The sequence below is a fragment of the Delphinapterus leucas genome, chromosome 11 (assembly GCF_059928025.1).
Source record: "Delphinapterus leucas isolate spDelLeu-1000000601 "Yukka" chromosome 11, BTC_Dleu_Yukka2, whole genome shotgun sequence".
Classification (NCBI taxonomy): domain Eukaryota; kingdom Metazoa; phylum Chordata; class Mammalia; order Artiodactyla; family Monodontidae; genus Delphinapterus; species Delphinapterus leucas.
In genome coordinates this window covers 780,892-808,495 of record NC_143139.1, presented here as the reverse complement: position 1 = coordinate 808,495, position 27,604 = coordinate 780,892, and the positions used below count along the sequence as shown (strand labels likewise).

Sequence of the window (27,604 nt, the reverse complement as noted above, 5' to 3'; positions counted from 1 at the left end):
GCGGCGCGTTGGGGCGGGGCGGGGCGGGGACGTAGGCGGGGACATAGGTGCTGGCACAGAGGTGCCCGGCGCTTGGGGACAGAGGCACGGGGACCGAGGTGGGGATATAGACGCAGGGACAGAGTCGCAGGGACAGACGCGGGGGCCGAGGTGGGGACAGAGGCGCGGAGGCAGACGCGGGGACAGAGGCGCAGGGACTGAGGTGGGAACAGAGGTGCGGGGACAGACTTGGGGACCTAGACTTGGGGACCTAGGTGGGGACAGACGGGGCCCCGCTCACCCCGCCCGCAGCGCCCGCCACGCCGCTGCCTGGAGGACCGGACGCGGTTGCTGAGTTTCTCCCTCATCCAACTTAGCAGCGCGGGTCTGACTCTTCGCTGCACCTGAGGCAAGTTTGGTGATACTTTTGGAGGCTTTCTTTCCAGGGAAGGCACAACGGGGCTGTGCTCAGATGCCACGTGGATAATTATGGGATTTTTTTGGGGCTGAGCGAATTATAATAATGGTCTGTATTCGTTAATACGTATATTAGATCAGTGAAAATTTCCCACGCTGACATATTTATTTGGACTTTTTTTGCACGACTGTTTTTAATTAAAGAAGAAATTGCAAAATCCGCCTCCTACCGTCTCCCTCTTTTCCTGGAAGAAAGCTAAATTTAGACCTTTAAACCTAAAACTCTATTCTATGACCCCTGAAAAATCTGGGTTCAAAGTGTTTTGAAAACTAAAGCAGAGCCTTTAACTTCATGCTTTACAGCACTGAGGTAGTTATACTTTGAAATTGCTCAAAAAAGAGGCAAATATTTAAAACATTTCTTTCTGCTGTTATATTGTGAGAGTGAGGCGGACGGTTCAGGCCTAGACGTCCAGGTGATCTAATGTGCTCGTCCAAATCGGACTAATACAGGTGCACAGACCCATCCTGGTTTTTGGATCACTATCAAAGAACTGAAAAAAAAAAAAGAAACCGCTTTTTGTATTTTCACTAAAAAGAAATGTGTTGCACAGTTTGGGCACTTTTACACAATGATGAGCTTGCAAAGGGGAAAATGGGTTTCATCTGGAGTGTTCTAATCTGTGTGCCCAGCACATTACCATCACTTGAGAAACACACACGAATGATTAAGAATGAGGTCTGAATCTGTCGTTGCCGTGATGGGTTGGATTTAGAACACCGTGAGGCTTGTGTCATTGGCTCTTTTCCTGGGCTGGTGGTTTTTCTTCCTGTGGTGGAAAAGATGGTCTGATTTATGTTCTTCTGGCTTAAAACGCCTTAAAAAGGGGCGTTTTATGATCAGCCCTGAGCGGGTCACGTGACCATTGCTGAAACAGTCACCTTGGGCCCTGAGTGGCCAGGCCTTTGAGCCAGACTGTGCGTGTGGGCTCCACCCAGTACTCATATTCTGAAAGTGGAGATAGTGTTTGTAAAGAAGAGGTGAGTATGCTACCAAAAGGTGGGGCACTGGGCTGGCAGAAATGACAGGCGTCCACTGGGGTCATTTTCAAGGTTGCGGTACATGTTGCCAAGTGGTCGTCCAGGCTGGCTGTGGCAGTGTCCACTCCCAGTAGCTGGCTGCTGCTGTGTACCCGGACTGAAAGATCTCTCTGCACAAGTAACACCAAGAGGTCTTCACTGGTGACCCCTTAAATGGAAATAAAGCAGCCGGGAATCATGCACCTTTAGGGAGAGCAACGCTGGGACTGAACTGAAAACAGTCTTCATGAAATGACCTGAAGGTAGCTTGTCTGCAGTAAATCCTCTATGCCGGGGGCCAGTCCCCTGCAGCCTGAGCTTGGTCAGTGCTTGTCTAGAACAGCTTCTCAACCTTAATGCTTGCGTAGGTCACCTAGGAATCTCGTCAAAAGGCAGATTCCAATCCTGCCTTTTTAACAAACTTCAGGTGATGCTGTTGCTGCAGGTCCAGAGACCTGCCTACCTGCTTCCAAGATGCTGGACCAGTGGTTGCCAATATTTTAGCAGAACAAAAGAAAAAAATTGAGGACCCAGCTCCCCTTCAGATAAGAACTGAACTCTTAGTAGCCATTAATTGAGAAAACACACTGAAAATCTCTGCATTCAGGAAAGCTTTTACACCTTTTGGCAGAACACTAAAGGGCTGAGTGTTCGACTCAGTGTTTGGTTACAGTTGAGGCCATTTGCCCCTCACCTTTGCTTAAATGCACGGTAATTTCAGCACATCACTGGGACTGTAGAACGGGAGGATCTTACAGCAGTTATCGCATGAGAAATATTTGGATTCTCAAGAAGACTTTTAGTGTGGTTACTTCAGTAGTTTCTAGTGAACAAACTGCAGGTGCTAAGTTCTGAAAACTACAGCATTAGGGCTTTCCCCGCCCCCAACCCCATGGTCGTTACTGTCTTAGTAGCCCTTTAAACACATAGTGTCTGCTACCCCATAGTGTTTGAACATCTCACATAAGTACTTGACGAGACTATTCCAAAGGATGATGGATGAAGGATGATGAAACCGTCTCCCCGTCTTTCTCCTCTGACCAGGATTTCTTGTTACATTCTTCTGTGCTGTAATTACCCTCCTGTACGCATACTGAAGGATGTGAACAAAACACTATATACAAGACAGTCTACATAACTTGTAGGTCCCCTAGTAAAGTAAAAACTTGGGGCTCCTTATTAAACAATTGTGAAGAACTTCAGGACTGCAACAGGAGAGCATTAAACCAAGCCGGGGTCTTCTGAGTGCAAGTCTGGGCAGCTACACAGGTTGTGTACTCACCAAGTCAGCCCTGACTAAAGTCTGTGATTCCCAAACCATTCATAGCCTTCATCTTCTTTGTTCCACTGTTGATGACAACTGTATGGCATTGACATTTAAAAAACTGGTTTTCCAGTCTATAGATATTTCTTCAATCAGACTTGCAAGGAGAGAATCTGACCGAACTCACCATTAACCCACTGTTCTGTTTAAAAGAGGCTCTGGTTGTTTCTGCCTGTTCAGATGCCTGATATACATGATATAGAAGTAGCACATTTAAAACTATCACTGTTTTGTGTGTGTGTGTGTGTGTGTGTGTGTGTGTGCGCACAGCGGAATATAATTCAGGAAAATTATTTTTAGGAATGTATTTTCCAGAGCAATGTTGTCCCTAGGATTCATAGTTTGGGTAACTGTCAAAAGTTGAGAGTTTTATTTCCAACTATTAAACTGAGTGACAATCTAAAGCCATCATTTGAACAACAGTTTTTAGCCTCCATAAGGAGACCAAACATTACAAAGAGCAGTGTGCTTGATTCACGTGTGTAGTCTGTGGTTTTTGAAGTTTGACTAGTGAGAACAAGCTGTGTTTTGGGTGCTTTGGTTCTTTTCAGATTTTTTATATTCTTTATCACACCTGGATTGAATGATGATTTAATTATTGATTTTTTTGTAGATACGTTTCCTCCTCATGATAAGTGGTAAAGTTGATGTTCTGGTTTTAATTCATCTTCACAAGATGTGAAGAATTTGCAAATAGGGTTTTTTTCTTGAAAGACTCATGGCTTAATTGGGATTAATAATTAAAATTTAAATACAATTCTTAAAGATTATTTTGTTTAATATTATGAGAAGGCTGGCATACCAAAAAATTTTGCAAAGTCTAACTCTGTTAGACTTGATACAGTCTAACTCTGTTATTCTCAATTACTTTTAAAATTTAATAAAGTTGTAAGCCAAAAAAGATATAATATCCTCTATAAACTGTTTAGCAAACTTACTCTCTCTTTACTATATGTATTAATTTCTTTTCCTTTTTTAAGATTTAAAAATAATTTTATGCATATAATGGCCCAGACCATTCACTGTTGCAGCATCTTTCTTTTGCAGTGAAAATTATGCTTTTATATCTCAACATACAAAGTACAATATATGAGATTTTCTACCCTAAGTTGTGTGGATCATTTGCAACTGGATATTCAGATATTAACAGTTAATCCAAGTGACCCCCCCCCCTTTCTGTTACACTGGTCACATGGGGTGGTAACCAAAGTGATCACTTGATTGTGTACCAGCGCAGGGACACCAGAAGGGGACTGAGGTGGGCGTTTGGTGGATGGCCTTTCAAAGGCTGAGGCCAAGGAGCAGATCTCAGATGAATAATAATAATAAAGTGAAGCCACGCTTTGGTACTTTTCTACTTCATCTGAAAAATGTAAGTCTTCATACAACGTTTAGCATGCATTTGGATGCAATGCCACTATCATTAAGTGCTCTGGCAGTAGGTGGGAACGACTGGTCTTTCGGTATGATTCAGGGTTTTCGTTTTAGGTCTTTTATTATCTGTCCTTGAGTGTGTGCTCCTGTCTGTTTACTTGGTACCAGCCTTGGCAGTCTGTCTTCAGCCCACGTCCACCGGGACATTCCCATGTATCCACTAGGGGGCAGTGCCGACATTCCCATGCCTGGTTTGGCTTCTGCTTTTCTCACTGGAGAGAGAGCTCTAAGGGCATCTGCCTTAAGAACTTCTCTAGTCAATTAAAACTGAGCTTGTTGGGGAAAGTCCTGGAAGTGATTTGTGGTTCAGATCTGTCAGCAGTTGAGTTAGCTGTGCCTTCACTGCTGGGCTCTGTGCGTGCTCTTGGCAGAGAATGACTCCACACCCGCATTAGACCATGTCTGTTTGCCTCAGACCACTGGCCTTGACTCCAAGTTCCAATTAATTAATTAACTAATTAATGATAAAATGAACACTTATGAAACCCTTCCCCCCAAACTAGAACATTACTGGCGATTACATGCTCTCTACTTCTCTCATCCCTCTGCCTGTCCATTGGAGGTAATGACCTGGTCTTTTTTTGTTTTTTTTTAATATTTATTTATTATTTATGTGGCTGCTCCAGGTCTTAGTTGCGGCAGGCGGGCTCCTTAGTTGCAGCTCACGGGCTCCTTAGCTGCAGCATGCACGTGGGATCTAGTTCCCTGACCAGGGATTGAACCCGGGCCCCCTGCATTGGGAGCACAGAGTCGTAACCACTGTGCCACCAGGGAAGTCCTTGGTCTGGTCTTTTTGATCTTCATTATCCATTTAAAAATCCTTGTCACACATGCACGTTGATGCCTAAATAGCGTAGTGTCTCATTTTCCTTGAGTTTGAATCTACAAAACGAAATACTAGATCTTCTAAGAATTGCCTTTTGACTCAACATTGTGTTTCTAAGATTCACCCTATTGTGACATGTTCACTCAGGTGCAACTGAGGAATATTATTTCATTGTGTAAATTTATTACAGCTCACGTACCTGCTCTTCTGACATTTGGGTCGAGCGCTTGGATTGTTTCCATGTTTTTGCTGCACAAACAGCGCTGCTATGAACATTCTTGTTTATGTCTCCAGGGACACATGTAAGAATTTCTCTTTTGAATTTTTAGGTTGCCCCTGCATTGGGAGCACAGAGTCGTAACCACTGTGCCACCAGGGAAGTCCTTGGCCTGGTCTTTTTGATCTTCATTATCCATTTAAAAATCCTTGTCACACATGCACATTGATGCCTAAATAGCGTAGTGTCTCATTTTCCTTGAGTTTGAATCTACAAAACGAAATACTAGATCTTATCTTCTAAGAATTGCCTTTTGACTCAACATTGCGTTTCTAAGATTCACCCTATTGTGACATGTTCACTCAGGTGCAACTGAGGAATATTATTTCATTGTGTAAATTTATTACAGCTCACGTACCCGCTCTTCTGACATTTGGGTCGAGCGCTTGGATTGTTTCCATGTTTTTACTGCACAAACAGCACTGCTATGAACATTCTTGTTTATGTCTCCAGGGACACATGTAAGAATTTCTCTTTTGAATTTTTAGGTTGAAGTTAATTGAATGTTTAACTTTACAAGATGATGCCACGTTGTTTTCCCAAGCGACTGTACCATTTTACACCCTCCCCTAGTAGTATATAAAAGACCCTATTTATCTACATCCCCTCCAACACTTGGTTCCATCAGAATTCTTAACTGTTGCCGGTTGAATAGTGTAAAATGGTATCTCATTATGGTCAAGGTTTGCACTTCCCTGACCAACTAGTGACCACTTACTTTTTATAAAAACTAAAATTCTGGAATGTCTACATTTTATTCCAGTCCTGGCTTGGGTTCACCTGTGCAGGTCTGCTCACAGCCCTTTGCACACTCTTCCCCACATCCTTCTCCCCCAGACCCCTGGGCTTTTTTTGCATAACACCTGCCCTGCCTCAAGGTGCCCCTTATTTTAAACCATACCCTTTCCTCTTTAATAAACTCAGATCCAGACTCACTTTTCCCACGAACCCTGCCCTCGTGAATATCAGTAAACTTAGGTCACTTCATTAAACCACTGAATCCTGACGGGCCTCTGAGCCACTGGCTAGAGTACAGATGGGGGCAGGTCATTTAGCTACGTATATTAAGAGCCTTAAACTTCGTACACTGTGACCTTGTAATTATATTTTTAAGAATATGTCCTAGGGCTTCCCTGGAGGCGCAGCGGTTAAGAATCCACCTGCCAATGCAGGGGACACGAGTTTGAGCCCTGGTCCAGGAAGATCCCATGTGCCATGGAACAACTAAACCCGTGTGCCACAATTACTGAGCCTGCGCTCTAGAGCCCGCGAGCCACAACTACTGAGCCCGTGTGCCACAACTACTGAAGCCCGTGTGCCTAGAGCCTGTGCTCCGCAGCAAGAGAAGCCACCGCAATGAGAAGCCCGTGCACCACAGCGAAGAGTAGCCCAAGAGTAGCCCCTGCTCACCGCAACTAGAGAAAGCCCACGCTCAGCAACAAAGACCCAATGCAGCCAAAAATAAAAATATAAATAAATAAATTTATATAAAAAAAGAATATCTCCTAGATATTTAAAGATTTTTTTTGAAGTGGACCATTTTTAAAGTCCTTATTGAATTTGTTGCAATATTGCTTCTGTTTTATGTTTTAGTTTCTTGGCCGCGAGGCATGTGGAGTCTTAGCTCCCCGACCAGGGATCGAACCCGCACCCCCTGCATTGGAAGGCGAAGTCCTAACCACTGGACCGCCAGGGAGGCCCCTCTCCTAGACATTGATTTAGTGTCTGGTTGTATCTGAAGGCCACAGGTTTATTTGCACGGGGACAGAGGAGCAATTGAAGAAACAGCATGGGTTGTGCCCAAGCTTAGACCCGGGGGCAGGCCTGAGACCTGGGGAGAGATGGCTTCCCGCAAAGCTGAAGAACTTGGTGAAATGAAAAGGCACGAGGCAGTGGGAGGACTGGGCTTGTATCCCACTTCCATGTGAAGGCCCTGCTTGTAGATACGAGGGAACCTTTGTGCATGGATTGCTGTGTCGCGCAGTGCCCTGCAGACACCAGTGGGCACTCCAGGGCAGGTAGGGACAGGGTATGGTGGTTGTGACCTCGCTCCAAAACACAAGAGACTCCTCCTGAGATTCCCACACACCTGGGGAGAATTCACAGGCTGAAGCCTGTGTTGCCAGGAAGACTGGATTCTGGTTAACATGACCTGGTTTATAGCTGCAGTTTTGTTGTGTCCATGACCTTTGGTTTGCCTGAGGAAAAATCACATAGGTAGAAAAAGGTTTTATACCTAAAAATGTTCACTGCAGTTTTTTATAACTGCAAAAAACTGAAGACAGCCAGAATATTCTGCAATGTTCTGTTGCTACATCAGGCATCACTGTGAAACGGTTGAAAATATACTGCTTTTTCCATTTCACATTATAACAAGGATATTTGATTACAGGCCTCTCTCAATTGCTTGTGCCCATGCAAGGGAAAAGGAGAAAGCCCAGGGCAGAAAAGAATGTGTCAGAAAGTTTATGTATGTGAATATATACATATGGGCGTGGTGTTTGGGTTCCCAAGGACATTCGCCAGCCAGTCCTGGCTGAGTCTCAGCATTTCTTGGTGGAGCACGTTGAGAAGAAGTCTCTATACCCTGTGTGTGTGGGTTTTGTCTGAGAAAGCTCAATAGACTCAAGGCCCTGCCATTGATTTGCCCTCCTTTGACGGTGTAGTCCCAGCTGAGCTGTGCATGGGGAAGGTCTGCTGGGGAGCACCCTTGGGAACGACACCCAGAGGGTGAGCACAGCAGGGTGGGCAAACGGAGGACTTGAACTCCCAAAATTTGTGACAGAGGCTTCAGCCAATGCTAAGGGGAGCTCGGGGGCTGGGTGACCCTTCAGGCAGGTGGTAAGGCCCTTAGGCCCCCTCATCGCCCAGACTCTGGATAGGGACCGGGCCAGCTTTCTTCACTGGGGTGAATTCTGGAGGGGGCCTCAGCTGGGGGCCGTCGACCACCAACACCCGGTGGCCTGGGGAAGGGCTCCTGTTCCGCCGGAGTGTGTGTGGTCACCACCTCCCGCTACAGGCAGACATAGCTGTTCCCAGCCCCAGTTGCTTGAACGGCCCTGTGTACAACACGTGTGGGTGTTCACAGCAGCCCCTTCCCCAGGAGCCAGGACGGGCTTCCTTGGGGCCAGCGTGTGGACAGCAAGGAGAGGGCTTTGAGCAGCCTTCAGGCAGTGGAGGGCCTGGGAGTGAGGAACAGGGAGACCCAGGTGTCTTGGTCTGGACCCCTTGGTGAATGTTGAACCATTTGCCAGAACAGAGAGCCCAGGGCAGAGGCTGGGGCCGTGGGTCCCAATGAGGACACAGTGGGAATGAGGGACCAAGGGGACGGAGTCTCACTGAGTTGTCGTTTCTCGCCCTAGAGCTTGGCGGGCCAGTCTCCCCAGACACTGATCTCCCCCCAAGCCTGGCTCTTGGGGATCAGAACTGATCACATGGATATGCTTCCCCTTCTCTCATCCTTTCCTCTGCGGTGTGTTTTCACAGAGGTCCGGCCAAGGCCGGCTCATGAGAGCTCTTCCCGGAAGTGAGGTCGCACCGTCCTGAAGACGCCCTGCAGCTGCCGTCCGGGAGTCTTGGAGTGACTGCTGATGGGTATGGTTCCGGGTCCCTAGGCCGGTCTTGGCTGTCTCAGCGTTTCTCAGCAAAGCCCATTAGGAGAAGGACGGGAGCAGCAATGGGAAGAGACACAGGGAGCCCCGAGCCCGGGCTCCCAATGGGCCGAGAACCCCAGTCTTCTCTCTTGACTGCACAGAAATGCTTTGCTTGTCCGCTGGACCGTAGAGTTTTGTGGTTGACGATTGCTGCTCTTTGTGCCTCCACTTCTGCATCTGTGAAATGGGGATGATTATGCTCCTGAGCCCATAGGATTGTCGGGAAGAATAATGAGGTTGTTGTGGAAGCTGCTTTAATCTTGTGCTTGGCATGTCGTGGCCCCCAGCCTTCCCCCAGGTGCTAGTGTGTCTGGTGACAAGGTGCTTCTGCTGACTGGGTTCCTGCTGACCACGGATTCTTACGTTCTTCCTGCCCCAGCTCGTACACCAGAGCCCTTTCCCTGGGAGCTCTGAGATTAGTGGACTCCCTCCCTCTTAAATTACACACTTTGTGGGGTCTGCGGAGCCCAAGGTTGGGTGGGAAAGGGGAGGTTGGTTGCTAGTGGGTCAGAGAAATACTACCTTTTGGTTTTCTCACATCCTCGTAAGTTCCTTGTGGTTTCCAGCCTCTCAAGGTGAGTTTAGATGAGGTGGATCTCCCCCAGAGCTTTCTTCTGATTCCCTTCCACCACCTGGTAGGGCCTGGGCAGGGGCCTTACCCCCGGGGCCCAGAGTAGATTGCCTGGGAGATGACTCTCGCCCCTGAGCCCGTAGATGCCCGCTGTGAGCCAGCTCTGTAGGGACAGCTTGGGTGGGCAGGGCCCCTAGTTCTCCCCAATGCACTGTCTGTAAGGTTTCTCTTCCTTTGCTCTTACTGTTGCTTGGGTTATAAGTTTGACAACGAGTGATATACCTCCTTGTGGCCTCTCTTTTCCTAACAGACTGTTAAAACTTCTGCTGCTAATTCACTTTGCAGAGGCTCGTGTTTCTCTCTCCTTTCCAATTTGTTTCCAAGCTCCTTAGTGAATTCTTTGTGCCTCTGGGAGTACCTTACAGAATTTCATGTCCTTAGGAGGGTCTAGAGGAGTGTTTGGTGTTCGTTGAATTCTGTGGCAGAGCTTCCCTCAGTATCTTCCCTCTGCTCTTCATAGGCCCGGTCGGTTTACACAACGTTGGGCAGACCTGCTGCCTTAACTCCCTGATCCAGGTGTTCGTTATGAACGTGGAATTCACCAAGATATTGAAGAGGTAAGGCAATTGTTCAGGCGGATAAATGTGTATATTATTTTATGTTGTCAATTATTCAGTTATTCACAGTGGTTTGGACTTTTAGAAGTCTACTTCCAAAAGCTAACAGAGAAAAGATCTTGCTTTGCACAATCTAGACTATATACTATAATCATCTAAGATGGTTTTTAAAAAATGTAAATGCTGATCCCACCCCCAGATATTTGGTTCCACTTGGGGCCTAAGTGGGTGTCTAGGGTGGGGCCCAAGCATTCGTACTTTTCAAAAGATTCCCCAGGTGATTCTAAAGTGTAGCCAGATTGGCAGCCACTGACTTGGTTAAAAGGAAGTGGGGACCCTGCCAGTGTCTAATCAACGGGCAGGTCTATAAGTCTATTGATTTTTCTCAAATGAAACACATCCACACTCACACAGTATACACATCGTGAGAACCCTTCTTTCTTTTTTTTTTTAATGATTAAAAATTTATTTTATTTTATTTTTATTTATTTTTGGCTGCGCTGGGTCTTCGTTGCTGTGCGCGGGCTTTCTCTAGTTGCGGCGAGTGGGAGCTACTCTTTGTTGCGGTGCGCGGGCTTCTCGTTGCAGTGGCTTCTCTTGTTGCGGAGCACGGGCTCTAGGCGCACAGGCTTCAGTAATTGTGGCGCACAGGATCAGTAGTTGTGGCTTGCGGGCTTCAGAGCACAGGCTCAGTAGTTGTGGTGCACAGGCTTAGCTGCTCCGCGGCATGTGGGATCTTCCCGGCCAGGGCTCGAACCTGTGTCCCCTGCATTGGCAGGCGGATTCTTAACCACTGTGCCACCAGGGAAGCCCGAGAACCCTTCTTTCTTCTCAACCTGTTCTGCAGAGACATGCTGAGACTCCGCCAGGACTGACAGGCAAATTTCCTTGGGAACTCAAGCACCATGCCCATATGTATATGTTCACATACATAAACTTTATCACTCATTCTTTTCTGCCTTTTGCTTTCTCCTTTTCCCCTTCCATGGGCATGGGCAGTTGAGAGATGCCAGTGATTAAACAAACCATTGCCAAGATACACTGCCATTCCTTTATGTGCCCTTCCCAGGGCCTAGGTCATACTTGCTTTTGGCCTTTGGAGAACTTCAGACTGGCCATTTTGCTGTGGGTGCAGGACCTACTGCACCTGCCGTTCGTTTTGGTGTGACTGCCGTGCAGAGTGGGGACAGGGGTGAGGCCGCAGCTGTGCTGATTCCCCTCTCGAGAGGATACTCCCCTATAGCTGATTTGCTAACACGGTAGCTCTTCAACCTTGTCTATATGTCTAAATCATCTAGGAAACTTAAAAATCCTGGTAACTGGGCCCCCCCCCCAGAAATTCTGATGTAGTTAGTCTGCAGAGTGGCCTGGACGTGAGATTTTTGAAAGTTCTCCCATGTGATTGTGGTGTGCCCCCGGCACTGGGAACCGTGGGGACAGGGAGGTTCGTGGCTGTTCTCACTCGGCAGGATGACAGTGCCAAGGGGAGCTGCGGAGCAGAGGAGAAGTGTCCCCTTCCAGCTGCTCTTGCTGCTGGAGAAGATGCAGGACAGCCGGGAGAAAGCGGTGCGACCCATGGGGCTGGCCTACTGTCTCCAGATGTACAGTGTACCACGTAAGGCGGTCCTCCTCCAGGAGCTCGGACTCCTGGCCTGGTGCTCTGAGAGGGAGGGGAGCGCGAGGGGGAGGGGACACGGGAGGGGGAAGCAGAGGAGAGGAGAGGAGAGGAGGGGGACTGAGGCTCAGTGAGTGAACAGGAAGGAAACCCTTGTGTCGGAGGCACGTGTGTGGATGTGAGATATCTTAAGGAACCCCCATCTTCCAGGTGCAGCACTGATGTTATCTATGCATGTATTACTTCCACACTCACTCTTTTTCTGCCTCCCAGTGGAGTAAGTAAGCCTAAGAGTCTCCTCAAAGCTGATTCAACTGCAGGTAAAGGATTCTAGGGAAACAGAATAAAGGATTCATAAGGAGAAACCATGTTCTACAAAAGGAAACTCTTAAATAGCTTAGTTTTTTTTTTAACAGCCTTAATGAAATATACATCACATACTATAAAATTCAGTCAATTAAAAATGTACAATTCAGAGGTTTTTAGTATTTCACAGAGTTGTGCAATTATCACCACAATCTAAATTTAGCAAATTTTCATCACCCCCCAAAGAAACCCCATACCCATTAGCAGTCATTCTCCTTTGTTTTCTTCTAGGTTTTATACTTTTAGCTCTTACATTAGATCCATGTTTCACTTAGAGCTAAATTTTGTGAATGGTGTGAGATAGGAGTCCAACTTCATTCTCTTGCATGTGGGCATCCAATTGTTCCAGCACCATTTGTTGAAAATACTACTCTTTTCCCACTGAATTGATTCAGCCTCTTTCCTTGTTACAACAAGCATCCTTTCATTTCAGCTTGACGAACTCCTCTCAGCTGTCCTTGTAAGGCAGGTCTAGTGGTGATGAGCTCTCAGTGTTTCTTTGTCTGGAAAGCCTTTGTCTCTCCTTCATTTCTGAAGGACCGTGTTGCTGGATACAGTTTTCTTTATCAGCAGTTGTCCCTTTCATTGCTTGCCCTATCATCCCACTTTCCCATGGTCTGTAAGGTTTGTGCTGAGAAATGTGCTGATAGTCTTATGAGGGTTCCCTTGTAGGTGATAAACTTCCTGTCTCTTGCTTTTAAGATCTCTCTTTGTCTTTGATTTTCGACAGTATTATGATGTGTCTTGAAGAACATCTGTTCAAAGGGAATATGTTTGGGGACCAGTGAGCTTCATGAACTTCAATGTCTAAATCTCTCCCCAGATTTGGGAAGTTGCAGCCACTATTTCTTTAGATGAGTTTTCGGCCCCCTTTCCCCTCTCTTCTTCTGGGACTCCATTGAAGTGTAGGTTGTTTCTCTTAATGGAGTCCCATAGACTTTCTTCAATCCTTCTCAGTCTTTTTGCTCCTTTGACTGGACAGTTTCAAATGACCTGCCTTCTAGTTCACTGATTCCTTCTGCTTGGTCCAGTCTGCTTTTGAAGCTCTCTGTTGAATTCTTCAGTTCAATATTCTTTAGCTCCAAAATTGCCCTTTGGTTCTTTTTTATGTTCTCTATCTCTTTGTTGAACTTCTGTTTTTCTTGTATTGTTTTCCTGATTTATTTAAATTGTTAATCTGTGTTCTCTGGTAGCTCTCCGAGCATCTTTAGAACAATTATTTAGAATTATTTTTCAGACAGTTTGGTATCTCCATTTCTTTGGTTTCAGTTACTGGAAGTTTACTGTTTCTTTTGGTGGTATCATGTTTCCCTGATTGTCCATGATCCCTGTAGACTTGTGTAGGGACTTTGCTAAGAAGGACCTTCACCTGCAGCTGGGGTGTGCTGTGATCCAGGTGTAGTGGTGTGAGGCTTGTGGTGGCTCTGGGTCTGGGTGGGTGTGATATCTCATTGGCTCAGGCTGCTGGGGTCCACGACCTCGATAACTGTGCCATCCTTGGAGAGAGCTGCAGGGGGTCTGAAGTAGCTGCAAGGGCTGTGAGGTAGTATTTCATTGTAGTTTTTTTTTTTTTTTTTTTTGTGGTACGCGGGCCTCTCACTGTTGTGGCCTCTCCCGTTGCGGAGCACAGGCTCCGGACGCGCAGGCTCAGCGGCCATGGCTCACGGGCCCAGCTGCTCCGCAGCCTGTGGGATCTTCCCGGACCAGGGCACGAACCCACGTTCCCTGCGTCGGCAGGCAGACTCTCAACCACTGCGCCACCAGGGAAGCCCTTCATTGTAGTTTTGATTTGTATTTCCCTAATTATTAGTGATGCTGGGCATCTTTTCATGTGCTTACTGCCATTTGTATGTCTTCTTTGGAAAAATATCTATTCCAGTTCTTTGCCCATTTTTGAATTGGGTTATTTTTGTTGTTGAGTTTAAAAGTTCTATATATTCTGGATGTTAATCCCTTATCAGATATATGCTTTGCAAATATATTCTCTCATTCTGTGGGGTGCCTTTTTACTCTGGGGATACTGTCTTTTGATGCATACATTTTAAAAATTTTCATGAAGTTGAAGTTTTCTATGTTTTCTTTTGTTACCTGTGCCTTTGGTGTCACATCCAAGAAGTCATTGCCAAATCCAAGGTCATGTGCTTTTGTCCTATGTGTTCTTCTAAGCATTTCATTGTTTAGGGCCTTACATTTAGGTCCTTGATCTGTTTTGAATTAATTTTTGTATATGCAGTTAGAAGCGTTCAACTTCATTTCTTTGCATGTGGATATCCAGTTTCCCCAGCATCATTTGTTGAAGAGACTATCCTTTCCCGACTGTATACTCTTGGCTCCCTTGTCAAAAATTATTGGACCATACATGTGAGGATTCATTTCTGGACTCTTTATTCTATTGCATCAATCTGTATGTCTGTCCTTATGCCAGTACCACACTGTTTTGATTACTATAGCTGTGTAGTAAGTTTTGAAATGAGAAAGTGTGAGTCCTCTAGTTTGTTATTCTTTTTCAGAATTGTTTTGGCATTTTGGGGTCCCTTAAGATTCTATATGAATTTTATGATGAGTTTTTCTATTTCAGCAAATATCTTATTGGGATATTGTTAGGGATTGCATTGAATATGTAGATTGCTTTGGGTAGTATTGACTTTTAAATAATATTAAATATTCTAGTCCATGTACATGGAATGTGTTTCCATTTATTTATGACTTCTTTAATTTCTTTCAGCAGTGTTTTGTAGTTTTCATAATACAACTCTTTTACCAATTTGGTTAAGTTAATTCCTAAGTATTTTATTGTTTTTGAAGCTATTATAGATGGATTTGTTTGTGTTATTTCATTTTCAAATTGTTTATTGTTCATGTATGTATAGAAATACAATTGACTTTTGTGTGTTGATTTTGTATCATATTTTTAATTTCATTTATTAGATCTAAAAGCTTTGTTTCGTGGAGTCTTTTAACATATGAGATTATATCATCTGCAAACAGTGGTAATTTTACTTCTTCCTTTCCAATTTGGATGCATTTTATTTCTTTTCTTATCTAATTGCTCTGGCTAGAACTTCCAGTACTGTGTTGAATAGAAGTGGTGAAAGCAGGCATCCTGCTTTTACAGAGACCCGCACTCCACTGTCCTAGTTGTATGTCACCTTTCTTTAGCTTTCCATAGCAGTTTGTACACCTGGGGAATTTTTCTCATTCTTCTTCTTCTTTTTTTTTAAAAAATAAATTTATTTATTATTATTATTTTTTTTTTGGCTGAGTTGGGTCTTCGTTCCTGTGTGCGGGCTTTCTCTAGTTGCGGTGAGCGGGGGCTACTCTTCCTTGTGGTGCGCGGGCTTCTCATTGTGGTGGCTTCTCTTGTTGCGGAGCACGGGCTCTAGGCATGCGGGCTTCAGTAGTTGTGGCACGTGGGCTCAGTAGTTGTGGCACACATGTTTAGTTGCTCCACGGCATGTGGGATCTTCCTGGACCAGGGCTCGAACCCATGTTCCCTGCATTGGCAGGTGGATTCTTAACCACCGTGCCACCAGGGAAGGCCCTAAATTCTTCTTTGAATTGTGAGTACATGGATACTTGCCTCCCACTAGACTATAGGTTTCTTGGGGATAGGAACTTTCTCTGGCCTCTGCAATGCCTTGCACGTAGCAGGTGTGAAGGAAGTTATGCGTTGGGCAAGCATCCCTGTATTTCTTAGATGAATCGGGACTCCTGGTTCTGGGATGGTCAGATGTGGCAAGGTGGCTCTATGTGGCAAGCTGACGCGACTCCCTTTATGTCCTGTGTGGTGGACAGCCTTCTGAAAATAATTCCCTGGAGACTGCATCAGTGCAGCCTGCTACCAGGCTGCTTGTCTACAGTTTGGGATTATTAGCTTGGAATGTGGATTAATTAACCATTCAACTAATATGTAATGTTCACCTATTATGTGCCAGTTACTGAGCTGGTAAGGGAATTAGACTGACAGAGTATTTGCCTCCATGGAGCTGACAGTTTAGAGGAGAGACACAGGCCAAAACAAAATACAACCCCAAAACATTAAGTACAGATTGTGATAAGTATCATGGAGGAAATGGTGTTGAGATGGCAGATATGAATGTTTAATACCTTTTCTTGCAACGTCTTTGCAACTCGGGAACATGGATTCATTCACCCCTGTGCACCGCTTGTAGCCTGATGTTCACGTGTGTAGGATTCATGGCTTATTCCTGCTTCCTCTCTGCTAGCACCCTCTATCACTGAGAAGGTTATTTCCCTTCTTGTTCTCCCGTACGCCTTTGGGGAAGACCTGGGTCAGGTATTAGTGTTGGGAAACTGCTCAATTTTAAGGGGAGTGAATAAAGAAAATACGGAGAGGCATAGAGAAGTCAGTGGCCACATGAGTCCAGTTGGAGGCTTGGCAGGGACATAGGAGAGAATCCACCACTGACTATTGGTTTTGTGTAGCTGGGTTCCCCAGCGGAGGCCAGCAGGGGTGGGTGGCAACTCAGAGGACAGAAGACTTGTGTGATGCAGTGGGGCTGGACTTTGAGTTTTAAAAGGAGTTCTCAAAATCAATACCAAGCTTATCTTTCATTTTTATGACCGAACATCCTGTGGAAACTTAGCCTGAAAGCGGGGAAAGGCAACGTGACGAGTGTTCGCATGCATCTAGGTAGCTGGGGCAGGAGGGCAGGACAGGTGTCCCTGGGTCCTCACCCTGGGCGTTACTTTTCTCTTTGGCCAGTGTTTGTCCAGCATGATGCTGCCCAGCTCTACCTCACAGTCTGGAACCTGATTAAAGACCAAATCACAGATGTGGACTTGGTAAGTCCTAGAACGAGAGAGCTCAGAAGGTGAAGATGCTGTCCATGTGATGTGTAGAGAGGATTGAAAGGGGAAATGCATGTAAAATGCTTATCACGATTGCATAGTGCAGTTGCTGTGATTTCTCTACGCCTTTGTGAGCGAGCGGAGAGCGGCTGCCCTTCCGGAGCTGTGTGCGGTGGCTCCAGCGCTGGAGCTTGGCCGGACCTGCTTACTCGCGGCTTTCTCTGCACCTTCATCCTCCTCCCCCTCCCTTTTGCAGGTAGCGAGGCTGCAGGCCCTCTATGCCATTCGCGTGAGGGAGTCCCTCATTTGCCTTGGATGTACCATGGAGAGTGACAGAAGCAGCAGCATGCTGACCCTCCCTGTCTCTCTTTTCGACATGGATTCAAAGCCCCTGAAAACACTGGTGAGGGGTCCTTGTGGGGAGTTTTCTGTTCCCACACAGCCCAGAGCTTCTGGTGCCCCCTTCCTTCTTTAATCCACCCTTGGCTTTTAAAAAATCATTTCCGCTTCCTTTGCATGGCTCTGGCTAAGTTCTCCTTTCATTTGCGGGGAAAAAACGTTTCTCCTCCTACGGCCCCTTATCCTCACTGCTTCCTCCAAAATGTAGGTCTTTCCTGAGACCCTGGCACATGTACCACGCTGGGGTGGATGTTAGGGGACCTGGGGAAAATGAGGAGAGAAGCTTAAGCTCATCGGCAGGGTGAGGGGTTGTACCCAGAAGGTAATAACCTTGCCTTTCCCTTGCTCCCCTGGGACAGGAGGACGCCCTCCGCTGTTTCTTCCAGCCCAGGGAGCTGTCCAGCGAGGACAAGTGCTTCTGTGGGAACTGTGAGAAGAAGACCTGCTGGAAGCAGGTACTTGCTCCCAAACTGGGTGCTTCTGGCCCGTCTGGGGTTCCCCTTGGGGGCCTCCCACTGAGGGAGGGAATCCCTTCAGGCTGGGGATCCTGGGGCTTGTGACTTCCAGGGCTGTGGGTACGCTCCTCGGACCCCATCACTGAGACGGACGGGGGAAGGCACAAGAGCGGGGGCTGTTTTCCCCTCAGGGCCAGACTCCCCTGGGAGGGGAGCAGACCCCGTAGTTCCCCTGGGTTCCTGGGCAGAGCCCTGGGCTTCTTGAGCCTTCTGTGGGAGGCCCAGCAGATCCAGCAGGCGGGGCCCTTACCGTGTGATTCCATTCCGCTCCCTTCTTTTCTGGAAGAAGAACATACCATCGGCCCTGGTGTTTCTCGGAATCAACCTGTTTCAAGTGCCTGGGACTCGTCTCCACGGTGACTTTGCTTTTTCCAGGTCTTGACACTGACCCACCTGCCCCAGACATTGACCATCCACCTCATGCGTTTCTCCAGCAAAAATCTGCGGACAGAAAAAATCTGCCACTCACTGTGTTTCCCCCAGAACTTGGATCTAAATAAGCTCCTTGAGATGGAGGGAGAGCCCTGCGCTGCTGAGGAGCAGGTGAGGGCCCCTCGTGTCCCTTTCACCCCCCACGTAAGACACCCCGTCCTTTGGTTGTCTTCCCTCCCCTTAGATGATTGGCATCAAGATCACCAGAGATGCATTTTGAGCATCCTTCTCTTCTCCGGTGGCCGAGGTCGGGACACAGAGGGAGGGACGGTCACCAATGGCTTGGTATGATTCATAGAAACATATTCATACACTCAAGAAACACTTGTTTTTCAAAAAAGGAGTTTAATGATGGGAACCCGAGTCTCTCGAATAACAGTGATGGGCTGTTAGCCTCACATTGCCACCAACATTTGCTGTTGGCCGTTGCATTTCTTTTAAGATTCAAAAGACTTTATTTCTGATGATTAGATTTGTACTCATCTACCTCACAGCAATGAGGGAAGGAACCCATAAGTCAGAACATTCCTTTTAAATAGGATGTGCAGTGCTTACGTAGCCACAGGTAACCACAGCACCCTGGGTTCTAAATAGAGCCCCAGCCTAACGTTCTACTTCCGGCAGCTTATGCTTACCTTGGGGATAATAAGAAAGCAGCCAGCACGTTGGGCCAAATTGATTCAGAGTCAAGTTGGATTCAATTGTCTTGAGCTAATGAATTGTTGGGAAATTCTGAGAAAAAAGTGACATAAATGTCTTTTCTCCATAGGTTTAAAATGCTACATTTATTCCTATACAGATGTGAGTCCATTTGTGGACTTTCTGTTTTGTTCCACTGGGCGGTTTACTATCCATGCTCTAGAACCATGGCTTTTTAAACATTGAGGCCTGACAGCGTGTTATAGTGGCTCCTTCCCTGTTCAGGGCATGTACATTTCATAGGATTCTCAGTTTCTTTCCTTCTAGTTTCCTTATTTCCACTTGCACAGCCTACCTAATGAAATATATCTTAAAAATTTTTTTCCTCTTGAAAAGACTTGTGAGGAATTATAGAATGAATCTCCACATCCACCAACGGCTTAAACAGTTACCTAACTCATGGCCACTCTTGCTTCACCTGCACCCCATCCTCTTCTCTCTCCAAACCTCTACTGGATGATTTTGACGCAAATCCCAGACACCATACATGTCATTTGTAAGCATTTCATTATGTCTCTCTAAAGAATAAGCACTCTTTTTCCAAACATGACCAAGTCCATCTTATGATTCTTTAATATCCTCTAATAGCCGGTAAATATTTGGATTTCCCTGACTGTCCTGTAAGTTGTTTGCTTTGTTTGAATCTAGAGCCAAATAAAGTCTACACTTGTATTTGCTTACCTTTGTTTCCTCCCTCCCTCCCCCTTGCCTTTCTTTCTTCTTCAGGTTAAGTTTCTTTGATGCTTCTCCTCCTTTTCTTTTCCTTGAAATTTATTTGCTTGAAGGTTTTTTTAAATGTATATCCAGAATTGGCTGGCGGGTCTTATTTAACATACTCCTCTAGCCCTGGTATTTCTCGTGAACTGAGAGTTAGATCCAGAGATTGCCCTGCACTTTTTGCACAGCAAAGGAAACCATAAACAAGACAAAAAGACAACCCTCAGAATGGGAGAAAATATTTGTAAATGAGGCAACTGACAAAGGATTAATCTCTAAAATATACAAGCAGCTCATGCAGCTCAATATCAAAAAAACCAACAACCCAATCCAAAAATGGGCAGAAGACCTAAATAGACATTTCTCCAAAGAAGACATACAGATCGCCAACAAATACATGAAAAGATGCTCAACATCACTAATCATTAGAGAAATGAAAATCAAAACCACAATGAGGTATCACCTCACACCAGTCAGAATGACCATCATCAAAAAATCTACAAGCAACAAATGCTGGAGAGGGTGTGGAGAAAAGGGAACCCTCTTGCACTGTTGGGAATGTAAATTGATACAGCCACTATGGAGAACTGTATGGAGGTTCCTTAAAAAGCTAAAAATAGAACTACCATATGACCTGGAAATCCCACTACTGGGCAGATAGCCTGAGAAAACCATAATTCAAAAAGAGTCACGTACCACAATGTTCACTGCAGCACTATTTACAATAGCCAGGACATGGAAGCAAGCTAAGTGTCCATCGACAGATGAATGGATAAAGAAGATGGGGCACATGTATACAATGGAATATTACTCAGCCATAAAAGGAAATGAAATTGAGTTATTTGTAGTGAGGTGGATGGACCTAGAGTCTTGGCATACAGAGTGAAGTAAGTCAGAAAGAGAAAAACGAATATCGTATACTGACACATATATATGGAATCTAAAAAAAAAAAATAAGGTGCTGATGAACCTAGGGTCAGGACAGGAATAAAGAGTCAGACGTAGAGAATGGACTTGAGGACACGGGGAGGGGGAAGAGTAAGCTGGGACGAAGTGAGAGAGTGGCACTGACATATATACACACTACCAAATGTAAAATATATAGCTAGTGGGAAGCAGCAGCATAGCACAGGGAGATCAGGTTGGTGCTTTGTGACCACCTAGAGGGGTGGGATAGGGAGGGCGGGAGGGAGACGCAAGAGGGAGGGGATATGGGGATATATGTTTACGTATAGCTGATTCACTTTGTTATACAGCAGCAACTAACACACCATTGTAAAGCAATTATACTGCAATAAAGATGTAAAAAAAAAATCCAGTGTAACATCCCCACGTGAGAATAGAGAATGATTTTAGCCCTCCCGTTTGGAGGACTAAGCTTCGTTTGTCCTACCCTCATCCTGTCCCCTTCACGATCTTGTTTCAAAGTCTCAGGTTAGGGATATTATTTGACTGTGTTGAGAAAACAAGTACAATTTTCCCAACTCACGTGGAGATCTTGCTCACAATCAGTGAAAACTCTCTCTCTTGCCACTGTTGTCTTTTCACAGAGAATTCTCTCTTATCTTGACTTGCTAAGATTTGAGGGAGTAGAAAGACTTACTGCCAAACCTAGTGAATACTTTTTGGCCTTTCCCTTACTTGATCTTTTTGTGATATTCTGTTATTGATCCTATTCTCCTTCAAAGTCTGCCTACTCTAGGCCTCTCTCCTGGGGTTTCTTTCTCCATTGCTGGATCCTTTCCTGCCCATTTTTATTGGTATTTAGTTTTAATTCCATTCCTTTTTCTTCCCATTTTTTGAATGTCATCTCATTAATTCTCATGGTTTCAATCACCTCAAACTGAAGACTTCCAGTCCCTGTCTCCTGCTCAGGTCTCACTCTTGACCTCCAAACAGTGTGTCCACCTCCTACTCAGTGCTGTCACACGGTCCCCAAATGCACTGTCTTCATCCCCAGACACCCCTGTTCCATGTGTGACCTTATAGCAGCAGCGTCTTCCTAATTTCCAAGCCAAAAATCTGGGGTTCATCCTTGTAGTGCCCCCTACTTGCTCCCCCACCACCATATCCATCAGTTGCAAGGGAACTTATTATTTTTCCTTAACTTTGCACAAATCTGTCCCCTCGTCTCTACGTTCACCCTCACTTCCTCAGTATAGGGGTCGAGAGCTTGGGCTTCGAAGCCGGGCAGGCCTGGGTTAAACTCCCACCTCTTCTCTTTATGAGCTCTGACCCTTGAGTAAATTACTCTGCTCCCTGAGCTCAGATTCCACGTCTGCAAAGTAGGATTTATGCTGGCACCCAGTTTACAGGTTTGCTGTGGATGTTAAATGGAACAATGCATGGGAAGACTTGGCCAGGTGCTGGCAGTCAGCTAGTAATTGCTGTGTTAATAATGCTTATTATCGTTTACTGGCTGATCCCGGGGGTAAGGGCTGGGCTCTCAACACTTCTTCCTCGTGCCATCGTGGTTCCCTAACTTGTCCCGTTGGCTCTGCCTCACTTGAACTCTCAGTCCATTTTCCACACCACGTTATTTCAGTGTTTCTCAAACACAAATCCGATGATGTTGCTCCCCTGCGTAAAGCCTTCCGACGGCTCCCGCTGCTCGGGATAAAGTTCTGATTCCTGACTTGGCCTTTGTGGACGTTAATCCCATGGCTCCCAGCACCCCCAGCTGCATTTCCGGGTGCACTGTTCTGTTCCCACCGGGCAGCCACAGTTCCTGGTCCATACTCCATCACGCGTGTGCCATGATGACCCTTCAGGATCAGTTCAAGCACGTCTTCTCTGGGAGCTTTCCTCAGCAGGTCATTCCTTCTCCTTTTTGGAGCAAAAAGTGGTTCTTCCCAAATTTACCTCCAAATAAATGCATCTGGTATAAAACATGGGATTACAGCTCTGGCATAATTAGTTGTGAGTCTTGAGGTCAAAGACAGTTTTCTAGTGCCCTGGAAGCACCAGTGCCTGGCAGAGAAAGGCACTGAATGAGCAAAGGCACGATGAAGTAGTTTCCTCCTCCTAGACGATGGTCAGAAGAGGAGGGATGATGGGGCTCTCTTTGTCCTTGTGTCCTTCAGCGTGGGGGACAGTATGAACTCTTCGCTGTGATTGCCCATGTGGGGAAGGCTGACTTTGGTCACTACTGTGCTTATGTCCGGAGTTCTGTGAATGGAAAATGGTTCTGCTTCAACGACTCCAACGTTTGCTGGGTGAGAAACATCCTCCAGAATTGCCTCTTGCCCTGGATTCTGCACCTCTAATAAGTTCTGAGCCAGGACTAGATGGACCTTCAAGGCCCAGACACGCTGTGGTCCTGTTCTCTGTGTGTGTGGCCTTTTGTGGGCTTTGAAGCCCTTTTCTGCATGGAGTCCCTGTCTGGTTTACAGCGTTCTGCTACTCCACTTAGCTCAGTGTCTAGGTTTTTGGGATTCTAGGCTCAGTGCCCTGTAGCCTCATGCTCTGGGGGAAGCTTACTGAAAGCAAGAAGAGTCAGAAAGAGTTAGAAAATCTTGGCTCGTCAACACCAAGTTTAAACAGAGGGACAGTGTACTAAAGAAACTTCATACCCATGGCACCTGTCACTAGGTGATCCAGGTCATGGGTGTAACGGGGGTGGGTTTGTCTGGGTGAGTGAGGGAGGGCCGCTTCACCTTGTCTGTCTCTGTGCTTCCAGGTGTCCTGGGAAGACGTCCAGTGTACCTATGGAGATCACAGCTACCGCTGGTGAGAGAGCACTGGGGTGGTGGGGTCCCAACGCGCTCACACACCCTGAGCAGTATAGGGTGCTAGCTGCTCTATGAAACGCTCATGGACTCAGCTGCCACTCGCCTTTGGATGGCCCCCTAGTGAATACTGCTCAGCCTCATCTTTCAGTACCACCCACCACACTGCTCTTCCTGCAGCTTAGACTCCAACAGTACTGAAGTATAAGTGGCTCCCAAATATCACGCTGTGCGTGGCTTTGCGCGGGCTGTTCCCGGCCTGTGCTGCCTTTTCCTAATTTGTCACTGCGGCAACCCCCCTCTCATGCTTCAGTACTTCTGCTCGTGCCCACCTGCTCTGTAAAGGCTTCCCAGCAGCATCCAGGCAGGTTTGTAGGAGCTTCTCAGATGCTTTCCCTGCATTTGGAGCTCACCTCCTTTACAGCAAGGATCCCACTGCTCTGTAAGTGTTCGCCTACATAACATTCTTTCACATTAACCATGAACTTTTTGGAGGCAAAGATCACTCTTTTCCTCCTTCTTTGTCTGGTACAGTGGCTTGCATGTAGTAAATAACAATAACTAAATTGTTAAAAATCAATAACTACAGAGGGGAAGCTGGAGAGAAAAAAGCTGGGTGAAGGTAAAGCAGAGACTTTGTAAGTTTTTCCTGCTAAGCTTAGAGGTGACATTGTACACTAAGCATGATGTGCGGGATGACCCCAGCTGCACACGTAGGCCTTCACTTGGAAACTAATGAATTAGGTGAAATTCGTGCTTGGAATCCTCCCCGCCTCCACCTTGTACCTTTTGTCTTCTCTTCCTTTTCTTCTAAGCATCTCCTTAGATGCCCACTCTTTGTCACCTTTTGGTTGTCAGTGATCCCCCATTATTATTATTTTTTAAAAAAATATTTATTTATTTATTTGGCTGCATGGGGTCTTAGTTGTGGCACGAGGGATTTTCATTGCAGCGCACGGGCTTCTTTCTAGTTGCGGCGTGCAGGCTCCAGAGCATGCGGGCTCAGCAGTTGCAGCGTGTAGGCTTAGTTGCCCTGCGGCATGCAGGATCTTAGTTATCTGACCAGGGATCGAACCCATGTCCCCTGCATTGGAAAGCGGATTCTTTTTTTTTTTTTTTAAATTAATTACTTTTATTTTTGGCTGCATTGGATCTTCCTTGCTGCCCATGGGCTTTCTCTAGTTGTGGCGAGCAGGGGCTACTCTTCATTGCGGTGCACGGACTTCTCATCTTGGTGACGTCTCTTGTTTCAGAGCATGGGCTCTAGGCGCGCAGGCTTCAGTAGTTGTGGCACGTGGGCTCAGTAGTTGTGGTGCACGGGCTTAGTTGCTCCGTGACACGTGGGATCTTCCCGGACCAGGGCTCAAACCCATGTCCCCTGCACTGGCAGGCGGATTCTTAACCGCTGTGTGGAAGGTGGATTCTTAACTACTGGACCACCAGGGAGGTCCCGATAACCCATTATTTAGACCAGGATTTGGCAGACTTTCTCTGTAAAATGCCAGAGAGTGAATGTTTCAGCCTCTGGGACACAAAGTCTCTGTCGCAACTCCTCAACTCTGCCTCTGCAGCACAAAAGCAGCCACAGATGATACGTGGGTGAATAAGCGTGGGTTTGTTCCAGTTATGTTTATTTGCAAAAACAGGGTTGGATATGGCTCACAGGCTCATAGTTTGTCAACCCCTGATTGAGACGTTAACTAGCAGCTTAATAATAGTTATTTTCCCAGGTCACCAGTTTTGTCCCCTCTAAGTTGATGGATATGAAGACTTGATCCAATAACCTGGAAAGTTTTCTGACGGGTGTCCTATCGTGAATTAATAATGTATTAATTAACTATGAATGTTTCATTTCTGTGACGCTGTTGCAATTGTTTTCTTCCTAGGCGGGAAACTGCATATCTTCTGGTTTACGTGAAGATTGATTCCTAATGGATGTACCCTAAACCTTCAGAGACCTACAGAGTATCATTTTCCTTTTCTGTTCCTGGATCTGCAGACTCTTTTAAGATATTCTGCAGTGAGGAGAGGCACTGTTTTGAAATTGTTTAATTAAACTTTATTTATTATCAGTGGTGGTTATCAAAATACTTAACAGTGACACTGTGCAGGTTTGGATCAGTCAGAGTGGATACTTCCACCAGTGGACCCTGGCCCCATGGCTGCATCAGGTCTGGAGTACTCCTGCTGTACAAGGTGGTGGTCCTTTAGCTGGGAGATTGTGGAGCCCAGGGGCTCCCAGGGGAGTAGAAACCAGGCCAGCACTGGTAGCAGGGAGCAGTCAGGTGGCAAGGGGCAGTGGTAGGGAACTATTTCCATATTTTACAGCTAAGGTTACTGTACTGGTTGGTACTGACTGTATATCATTTCTGTTTATAATTTAAAAAATTTTAGAACCTGTATCAATTACATAAAACTCAAGTGCTTTGTAATTGTTATTCATTTATTTGGCAAATATGTATTGATCACCTACTCTCCGTGAGATGGTGTGCCAGACACAATAATGAATAAAGTTCTTTCTCTCAAAAGGAGTTTTTAGTTTAATGGGGTTATACTAAGGGTTAGGGCTACAGGAATTCAAAGGAAAGTGAAATTTCTCTTGTTTGGGGGCCGTGGGAGGAGCCTGAAGGCTGAAATGGGGCTTAGAGTGAGGACAGTTTACAGGGAGAAGCATACCCAGTGGCATGCTTGAAAGGGCAAGGTTCAAGGTCCAAAGGTCATCCACACCCCTGGATGGAAGGGAAGTGGGGCTCAGAATGTAGAAGGTCTTGATCTAGCCTCAGAAGTTTGGGTTTAATTTAATAAGTAATGAGGAATTTCTTTTTTTTTGGAAAGGGTTCAAAAAGGAAAGGAACAGTTAGTGGTGTTTTCGTAAAATGGATTTGCCAGGGCTGGCGACATGGATTAGAGACAGGATGGCAGAGTGGGTGGAAGGGCGTTCACAGTCTCTGGAACCACGTTAGAGGAAGAACATGGATGGTGAGGGGGGGTCCCGGGAGAATCCGTACCAACCTGGGAGGTGAGTATGTGGACAGCCCCGTCTTACAGATGAAGTGACTGAGTCCTTCACATGTTTAACAACTTGCTCCAGGTTTCATACTTGGTAAGTGGCAGGGGCCAAAACTTCCAACGTGAAATGTGGGTGGTTTATTATTTTACTTTTATTGGCAAAAAATTAGCCATGCAAGAATAAATTCTCACTGTAAAATATATCGATAGAACCTCTTCCTGAGACGTAAACATTGTTAAACAGGTGTGTATTCGTTTCCCAGCACTGCCGTAACAAATTATCACAAAGTGCTTGGCTAAAAACAAGAGAAATTTTATTCTCTCACAGTCTGGATGCCAGAAGTCTGAACTCGAGGTGCCACAGGGCTGGTTCCTTCCGGAGGCTGTGAAGGAGAGTCTGGCTGGCCTCTCTCCTGGCAGCTGGTGGTACGGCCCTGCCTGTCATTGCTTGCGTGTCACTGGGTCACTCTGGTCTCTACCTCTGTCTTCCCGTGGCCGTCTTCCCTGTGTGTTTTAGTGTAAGGACACCAGCCACAACTTAGGGCCCATCCTAATCTGGCGTGACCTCATTTTCACTTGTCTGATTACATCTGCAAAGACTCTATTTCCAAATAAGTTCACACATTCTGAGATTCCAAGTGGATAGGAATTGTAGGGCATACTATTCAGAGTAGTAAAATGTGTATATCCCTCTAGGCCTCCTTCTAGGCATTTGCATACGTGTATATAGCAGATACAAATACTTCTTACATCATAAATTCTACTGTACAAATTATTCTGCTCATTGTTTTTTTTTCACTTAATAATGTCTTAGGAAAATTTCCAAGTCTGCATACAGATGGATAATATTCTTTTAAATTGTTACATTTAACCCATAAATAGATACACTATATTTTTCCCATTCCCATATTGGTAAATATTGAGGGCATTCCCATTTTTTCACTATTTAAAATGCAGAGCGAATGAACACCTTTAGATGTATTTTTGTGCATGAGTAAATATTCTGCAGGTTCAGTACTGGTGGAAGTACTGGATCAAAGGGCATGAGTGTCTAAAACTGTGGTAGGCATTGCCAAGTTGACTCCAATTAACACCAATTACTTAGTAAATTTTAATTTTTGTCAGTCTGATAGA

The 27,604-nt window shown here is 45.9% G+C and overlaps 1 protein-coding gene across 2 annotated transcripts; it reads left to right on the top strand.

The window, feature by feature from the left end:
* USP18 (ubiquitin specific peptidase 18) lies at positions 1–27,604 on the top strand. Of its 2 annotated transcripts, XM_022577103.2 has the most exons (11): positions 3–388; positions 8,824–8,931; positions 10,082–10,178; positions 11,648–11,793; positions 16,886–16,965; positions 17,228–17,374; positions 17,730–17,825; positions 18,261–18,428; positions 22,817–22,948; positions 23,413–23,462; positions 25,348–27,604. In XM_022577103.2, exons 2-11 carry the CDS (start codon positions 8,928–8,930, stop codon positions 25,391–25,393), a joined length of 966 nt encoding a protein of 321 aa, XP_022432811.2. In that variant the 5' UTR covers positions 3–388; positions 8,824–8,927; the 3' UTR covers positions 25,394–27,604. The 2 variants fall into 2 exon arrangements, with proteins under 2 accessions (XP_022432812.2, XP_022432811.2); XM_022577104.2 differs by lacking the exon at positions 22,817–22,948 and having other exon boundaries at positions 1–388.

Coding starts and splice junctions, on each gene's coding strand:
- USP18 (XM_022577103.2), top strand. Junction 11,794..16,885: donor CCAGATGTACAGTGTACCAC/GTAAGGCGGTCC, acceptor CTCTTTGGCCAG/TGTTTGTCCAGCATGATGCT. Junction 17,826..18,260: donor AGAAGACCTGCTGGAAGCAG/GTACTTGCTCCC, acceptor TGCTTTTTCCAG/GTCTTGACACTGACCCACCT.